General features: G+C 54.1%; 1 protein-coding gene across 1 annotated transcript; it reads left to right on the top strand.

Annotated features, from left to right (window-relative positions):
- The first annotated feature begins 1,803 nt into the window (after positions 1 to 1,803).
- LOC141729773 (olfactory receptor 14A16-like) lies at positions 1,804 to 2,754 on the top strand. Its single transcript, XM_074545505.1, has one exon. The coding sequence runs from the start codon at positions 1,822 to 1,824 to the stop codon at positions 2,752 to 2,754; it is 933 nt and encodes a 310-aa protein (XP_074401606.1). The 5' UTR covers positions 1,804 to 1,821.
- Positions 2,755 to 7,925: the final 5,171 nt, after the last annotated feature.

Consider the following 7,925-nt stretch of genomic DNA (forward strand, 5'->3'; position numbering starts at 1 on the left):
AGGCATTAATGAGCCCCACTGAGTGTCAGTACAAAGCTCTCAAGGGACTCGTTAAAGCAAATAATTGGGGCCATGATTGCACAAACCTCTCACAGAGTCTGTACCAAAAGGGAAATAGCAAGAACCTTAAAATAACTGAAGTACCTTGAAGCATTAATGAGCCCCACTGAGTGTTGTTACTGATAAAGCCTCTCCAGGGGCTCATTACAGCAGATAATTGGAGGCCATGATTGAACAAACCTCTCAGAGACTCCAAGGCAAAAGCAAAACCCAAAGTCCTTTGAAAAACCTGCAGTCTCTGGGAGCATGAAGGAGCCCCCAGGGCCATTCCTGAGCAAGGCTCCCCAGGGACTCCTTCCAGCAGATCCTTGAGGCCCCTGGGATGTGGGCTAGGGGGGGAATGCTGAGGGCAGGACAAGGGGCTAACAGTGCCCAGCCTGGCTGGGGCTATGCCAGGAGGCCCCAGTGGCTCAGGACAAGGTGTCTCCTCACAGCCCTTGGTGGCACAGACCCTGCTGTGCCCCAGGACACCAAGACTTGGCTTCTCTTTGTCCCCACCTGTCATCACTGCCTCCAGTTCTCTGCTCTGACTGGGGCCTGGGGACACTTTCTCAGCTGCGTCCCTCAGTGGGACCCATTAAAACTTCAAGAAAGTTTGGAGTTGGATTCTGACATGGAGTTCTGGAGAGGTTTCTTCAGCTCCTTCTCAGGGACTGATGTTCAGGCCCTGAGCACAAAGCCCCAGAGGCTCATTAAAGTCCTTGTGCTGTGTCTGTGCTGCTGAGCTGGGCTGGGCTCCTGGCACAGAGGCAGCTCCTGGTAACCAAGAAGAGCTTCAAAAGCACATTTCCCTTGATGAGCAGCTCTTCTGCCAGCCCAGCAGGGCTGGGGCACTGCCTGCAGCCACCCCAGGCACAGCACAGAGGCACAGAGAGCTTCAATCAGTCAGGGCTGGGAAGGTGCTGAGAAGTGCCTGGGGCGGAATCACTGCCAGCCCTTGGCACAGGAACCTCTGGCTGCAGGACAATGCAGTTGCAGCTCCTGGAGTGATCTCCTAAAGCTGGAACATCCCAATGCCTGCAGACCCTGTGAGTACATTCTGTGATTGTCTCTTGTGCAGAGCAGCCAGGGGTGCCCAGGGCTGTCCTGCAGAGCAGGATCCTGCCGCCCAGGGCGCTGTGCTGGGGCAGGGACTCTGCTGCTGCCAGGGACAGCTCTCAGCCAGCCCTGGCAGCTGCACCCAGTACCGGGGGACAAGATCTGGGTGTGAGGAGACAGCTGGTAAGGCTTGGAAGTGTTCTCCTTGTGTGATGAGGATGCTGCATTGTTCAGGACTGCTCGCAGCGTGGCATTAAACAGCAGAACATAATCAGTAGATTATACAGGGAGCAGAGCAAGGAAGGGGCTGCAGGAAAGGCAAAGTCCTGCTTTTTAATCTATTGTTTTGGGTTACCTGAATGGGATATTGACCATAAATACTCATTTCAGTTCAGCTTGAAGCAAATTAAAAAAAAATCTCTGATCTAAACAAATCAGGCAGTGACAGAAATCAGCACCGGGCCCCTTAGAGGCAGCATCAGTGTTGCTTTTCCAGCCTCCTCAGGGTTGCTCTGACATTCTTGTCAGAACCTGCAGAGCCAGAGCTGCCCCTGAGCAGTGCCTGAGCTGGGAGGGGTCTACAGGGCAGAGCTGAGCCCCCAGGGATGGGCAGGCAGTGGGGAGAAAGTGCCCCCAAGCTGTGCTGGGATATTTCAAGTCCTCTCTAAACCCAACTATTCCATGATTACTTTTTCTGCAGGTCCCCATGCCAAGACAGAAGAAATGTCCAACAGCAGCTTCATAAAGCACTTCCTCCTGCTGGCATTGGCAGACACGCGGCAGCTGCAGCTCCTGCACTTCTGCCTCTTGCTGGGCATCTCCCTGGCTGCCCTCCTGGGCAACGGCCTCATCATCAGCGCCATAGCCTGCGGCCACCACCTGCACACACCCATGTTCTTCTTCCTGCTCAACCTGGCCCTCAGCGACCTGGGCTCCATCTGCACCACTGTCCCCAAGGCCATGCACAATTCCCTCTGGGACACCAGGAACATCTCCTACTCAGGATGTGCCACACAACTCTTTTTCTTTATGTTCTTCATCTCAGCAGAGTTTTCCCTCCTGACAGTCATGTGCTACGACCGCTATGTGTCCATCTGCAAACCCCTGCACTACGGGACCCTCCTGGGCAGCAGAGCTTGTGCCCACATGGCAGCAGCTGCCTGGGCCAGTGGCTTTCTCCATGCTCTGCTGCACACAGCCAATACATTTTCCCTGCCCCTGTGCCATGGCAATGCCCTGGGCCAGTTCTTCTGTGAAATCCCACAGATCCTCAAGCTTTCCTGTGCCAAATCCTATTTCAGGGAACTGGGGCTCATTGTTGTTAGTGCCTGTTTATCATTTGGTTGTTTTGTGTTCATTGTTTTCTCCTATGTGCAGATCTTCAGGGCTGTGCTGAGGATCCCCTCTGAGCATGGACGGCACAAAGCCTTTTCCACCTGCCTCCCTCACCTGGTCGTTCTCTCCCTGTTCTTCAGCACTGCAGCAATTGCTCACCTGAAACCTTCCTCCATCTCCTCCCCATCTCTGGATTTGGCCCTGTCAGTTCTGTACTCGGTGGTGGCTCCAGCCCTGAACCCCCTCATCTACAGCCTGAGGAATCAGGAGCTGAAGGCTGCAGTGAGGAAACTGATGACTGGGTACTTTCAGAAACATTAAAATGCTGGCCAGTTTCTGCAAGTCACTCGTAGTAACAATAATCTTTGAAGCTTCTTGTTTCTTTCAGTTTGGAATTTCTTTTCCTCTGTTTTAATTTTTAAATTTTGTCAACAAAAAATGTCATTTTTCGTGCCATTTCTCATTTTTTTTCTCTCCATCTTCCCTGTGGCCACAGACTGTTTCAATGAGGGGCTGTGCTCTCTGTGGCTTTGAAAAAACTGAAGAATTTCCCAGCAGAGTTTTCTGCACAGATGCCCTTTTGTTGCCTTCTCTGGAGCTGCTGCAGCAATGTCTGTGTGCAGAGCTGGGGGCAGATCAGTGCTGGCACAGCAGCTGTGCCCAGCAGCAGCAGCACTTGGTGTTGCCAGTGCTGCTGCCGTGGCCCTGCCCCACTGCCCTGGTGGCCCTGGTGTTGCTGCAGGGCCTGAGTGCTCTCGGGGCCGGGCACAGCCCTGGGGGTGGCAGTGCCAGGGCTGCAGCAGGGACAGGCCATGGGCACTGCTGGGGCAGCGCTGACGCCTCAGGCCAGGGCCTGGGGGCTCCAGGTTCCTTGCCCAGGCTTTCTCAAGAACACACCCAGGCCAATGCTCAGCACAGAAAAGCCCCGTGAGCAGCCCCAGGCTGGCCATGGGCAGGCTGGGGGCAAACAGCATGGCTGGGGCTCTGCAAGGGCCCTGGGGCAGATGGGAAGGAGCACCAGAGCAGGGGCTGATCCATCCCCAGTGCACTGGACAGCCCAGGGCAGCGTCTCAGAGTGTCCTCATGGAGCTGCCAACAACATCCCCCCTCTGCAGCCCTGGCCTCTCCCCCAGCTCACACAGGTGCCCCATCCTTGCAGGCACAGACACGGCAGCACTGGCTCAGCAGCCCGTTTGCATTGCACAGAGCAGGCAGGAGCACCCCCATGCTGTTGGTGTGGGGACATGAACCTGAGGGAGCACAAATGCCATCAGCCCCTGGGGCCAGCAAGGGCTGGGGGACACCAGGGAAACCACTCAGCTTTGTCCTGGCCTCTGCACTCAGCCAGAAAGTTTGTTCCAATCAGCTGGGAATTTCCTGTGCCACTGCAGACGCTATTGCTCAGAGCCAGGGCTGCCTGGCAGCCACCCCCAAACTGCCCTGAGCATTTCCTTTGCTTCACTTTTGCTTCCTTTACTCTTTCCTGGTCCAAATTTCTTCCTATTGCCCAGCCCTGTTCCCTCCTTCTGAAGAGGAGGCCCAGGCCTCATAGTGCAAACTGCTCAAAGGGTGGTTTCAGCAATTCCAGAATCAGAAGGTTGGAAAAGACTTTGGAGATCATCAAGTCCAACCTGTGCCCTGACACCACCTTGTCTCCCCTGAGCTTCCTCTTCTCCACAATAAACAACCCCAGCTCCCTCAGCTGCTCTTCACAGGACTTGTGCTCCAGACACCTCCCCAGCCTTGCTGCCCTTCTCTGGACACGCTTCAGCCCCTCCATGTCCTTCCTAAATTGGGGGCCCAGAACTGGACACAGCACTCGAGGTGTGGCCAGGGGAGTGCTGAGTGCAGGGGAAGAATCACTGCCCTGCTCCTGCTGGCCACACCATTCCTGATCCAGGCCAGGAGCCTTTAGCCTTCTTGGCCACCTGGGCACACTGCTGGCTCCTGTCCAGCCTGCTGTCCATCAGTCTCTGCAGGTCCCTTTCTGCCTGGCTGCTCTCCAGCCCCTCTGTCCCCAGCCTGTAGAGCTGCAGGGGTTATTGTGGGCAAAGTGCAGGACCCGGCACTTGGTGTTTTTCAGCGTCACCTCTTGTTGGATTTGGGGCCTGGATCCAGCCTGTCCAGGGCCCTCTGCAGAGCCCTCCTACCCTCCAGCAGATCCACACTTACACCCAGCTTGGTGTCATCTGCAAATTTGCTGATGCTGGACTCAGTCCCCTCATGCAGGTCATCAGTGCATACATTGAAATCCACGCTGGCTGGCTCTGATCCCTCGGCCATCCCGTGGGTGCCCTGGGATGGCACTCAAGGTGATCTGTTCCATAACCTTGCCGGGCACCCAGGTCAGGCTGACAGGCTTGGAGTTCCCCAGCTCCTCATCCAGCCCTTCTTGGGGATGGGCTCACACTGGCACCTCCAGTCCTCTGGGACCTCCCTGCTGAGCCAGCACTGATGGTAAATGATGGAGAGCAGCCTGGGGAGCTCATCCACAGCTCCCTCATCCCTCTGGGATGGATCCCATCTGCTCTCAGAGACACCTGTGAGCATCTGAGTGGCTCAGCAGGTCCCCAGCTGCTTCCTCCTGGATTACAGGTGGCTGTTCTGCTCCCTGTGCCCATCTACCAGCTCAGGAGAACACTTGTCCTGAGGACAACTTGACTCATTCTGGAAAACTGAGGCTCATAAGGGGTTAAATACCTCCGCCTTTCCCTCATATTTCCATATCTCCCCCAATAATGAATAGAGATTGTCTTTGTACCTCCTTTTGCCAGTAATATATTTATAGAAACTTTTTTTATATCCTTCACAGAATTGGCCTGGTTTAGCCTTAAGCTTTGACCTCTCTAATTTTCTTTCTGCATGACCTGAAAACATCCTTAAACATTTCTTGAGTTACCTGCCTCTCTGTTCAAAGGTGATGCACCTTCTGTTTTGCCCCACGTTCCTGTAAAAGGCCCATCACATACAGAACGTCACCTGATGGCTAAAGTACACCTCAGAGGAGGAAAATATAAGAGTCTATAAATTAAAAGAGGGAAAGCAAGCTAGTAAAGTAAAAGAAGAAAAGGCTGGGAAGGCTAACAAAAACTGGAACCCCCTTGACCACTTACCTCCTCCTACCCTTACAGTACCTCAAATCCTTCCTCCAATTCCTCTTGCTGTGGACCCAATTCCTCCTCCTCTCCCAGCTGTCATTCCTTTACCACCTCCTAACCCAGTTATCTTGGGTTTTGTTCTTCTTGTGATTTTCTCAGCCCTGCAAGAAGCACAAAAGCCACAGTGACACAAGCAGTGAGTCTGTAAAAGCCTTTGATTGTTTTCAGAGCAGGCCTGGCTGGAAACCCACCCTGCAGGGGCAGCTGGGAGGGAACCAGACCAGAAATGCAGCAATTTATCAATTTGTCCCTGTCCCCAGGGTACTGAGAGAGCCCCAGGTCTACTGGAAAGAAAGCAACAACAATCTGCTCCTTAACCTGACAGGGACCTGGCTCCTCCCCAAGCTGAATTGACAGAGCTGGACAAACAAAAAACATTTCTCCCAGTTAATTCAAAGAGCTGTATTTTGGGTCCAATAAGAGGGACAAGGGTCCTGTGCCTCCTGGCTCTGGGGAAGCGAATGGGGAGCCATTGGGAGTACTGGGAGCACTGGGAGCACTGGAACGGGGAGCTCTGGGCAGCCCCACATGGGACCCCCAGTTGTGGCCACCCCACAGACACGGTGAGCACCCATGGGAGCTTGGGGGCACAGATGGTGGGTGCCCTCAGGCAGGGACCCCCAGTGCCCCCAGCATCACAGCATGTCATCGTAGTCACAGGGGTCTCGCTGTGCCTCATTGGGTCCCGACAGCTCCTCGTTGGTCACTTGTGCATCCCGAGGTGGGGCAGGGCTGGGGGACACCCATGGGGGCCCTGAGAGTGACACCGGTTGTGGGGACCTGGGTGGGTGTTGTGGTGTGTTGCAATATCCTGTTTTACCTTCTCCCTTCCCCCTCGCCCCTCGCTGAGTGTGCCCTGTCAATCAGGCTAACATACCAGCAAGGCGTCGTGTGATAGGTGACCCTAGTACCTGGAGACCCTGCCCCTTCACCTGGTTGGTGACTCACCTGTCCCCTCCCCTTCCCCTGTCCTGAGCTTAAAATGTGAATGAGACCATGCGGCCTTATTCTGTTATCAGCAGTAGCCCAGTGCAGACATATCTGTGCTCATGGAATAAACATCTGGCTACCTTCTAGCAGAATCCGCTCCCTTCTTCTCTTCACCATCGCCAGAAGCTGTCCCCTGAGGTAAACGGAGTCCTGTCTTGTGCCCCGCTGCACTCTGCCGCCAGCCAAGGTATCGCTGGGGTGAACACCGCAGTGCTGCCTCTGGCCCAGCAGCGAAGGTCAGAATTGGCCTAGGCACCATCTAACTGGTTATATTGGGATACTTATTCCAATATATTGGCGTCCCTGTGGGTGGGCAAGCGACCCTGAGCCCAAAAACGGACTCGCAGTTCCTCAGAGAAGCTTCTGCCAGCCGTGCATCCAGCTGAAAGGAGCCTGGCTTCAAGACTCCCAGCTAGAGACTTTGGGAATACTCCCAGAAAAAGTTTCGTGGACTGTTCGGTGCCTTTGGAAAGCCCTGCTTCATTGTGGTGAACAGATTTTCCAGAGGAAGAAAAGGGTAGCTTCTCTTACACCCAGAGAGAAGTCCTTTTCCGGTGGAGACCTGCCTGTACCCAGCCTACAGCTTCCATTTCACGTGAGTATCTCTGCTTTCGGTAGAGCAGAAGCTCAAAAACAGACTCTGCCGCGAGTTCTGTTCCTTTTTGCCTTTGCATTTTGGCTGCGCAGCCCCACAGACGAGAATTCATAGCGTTCTAGTTTAGCTTTCCTGCTGCGTGTTTCACTGTTTTTTAGAATTCGCGCCAGAGCGGGATCGCTCTCTGCCCTTCCCCCCCCGGCTCAGCAGCGTGTTCAGACACGTGTTAGGAGATTTTCTTTCTCTTTCTCTTTGCGGGGGAGGGGGGGGCTCTCTTTCCACGTGGCCGGGGGACCTGCGGGGTCGGGAGTGCTCTGCACACGCGGCGGCGGGGGGGGGGCGTCCTGGTTTCGGCTGCCACGTGGAGTGGCTGCTCTCTCTGCTCCGCGGGGGTGCTGCATTCCACCGCGGGGGAGGCTTTGTGTCTGCCTCTGTTCGGCAGGGCGTGCCCTGCTGCTGCTGCCCGGGAATTTTAAAAGCAGTATATACAGCTGCATTGTGAAGCTTTTGTCTGCTCGTTATCGCTTTCTATCTGTGGTTTTTTTTTAGAAATTGGTAGCTGATTTTAGCTTTGTTTTTGGTCAGGCGGGATTAAGTACTTTGCTTTTTAACATGGGTTCCAAACTTAGCATTGTACAAAGGGGAGTGTATTATGATATTGTTAGCATTTTAATCAAGAGTAATGTGAAATTCTCTAAAGGAAAATTGAAACAGTTTATAAGATGGCTTTTTCTGCAGTTCCCAAACAT

The sequence above is a fragment of the Zonotrichia albicollis genome, chromosome 8, assembly GCF_047830755.1.
Source record: "Zonotrichia albicollis isolate bZonAlb1 chromosome 8, bZonAlb1.hap1, whole genome shotgun sequence".
In the NCBI taxonomy this organism is placed as follows: Eukaryota; Metazoa; Chordata; class Aves; order Passeriformes; family Passerellidae; genus Zonotrichia; species Zonotrichia albicollis.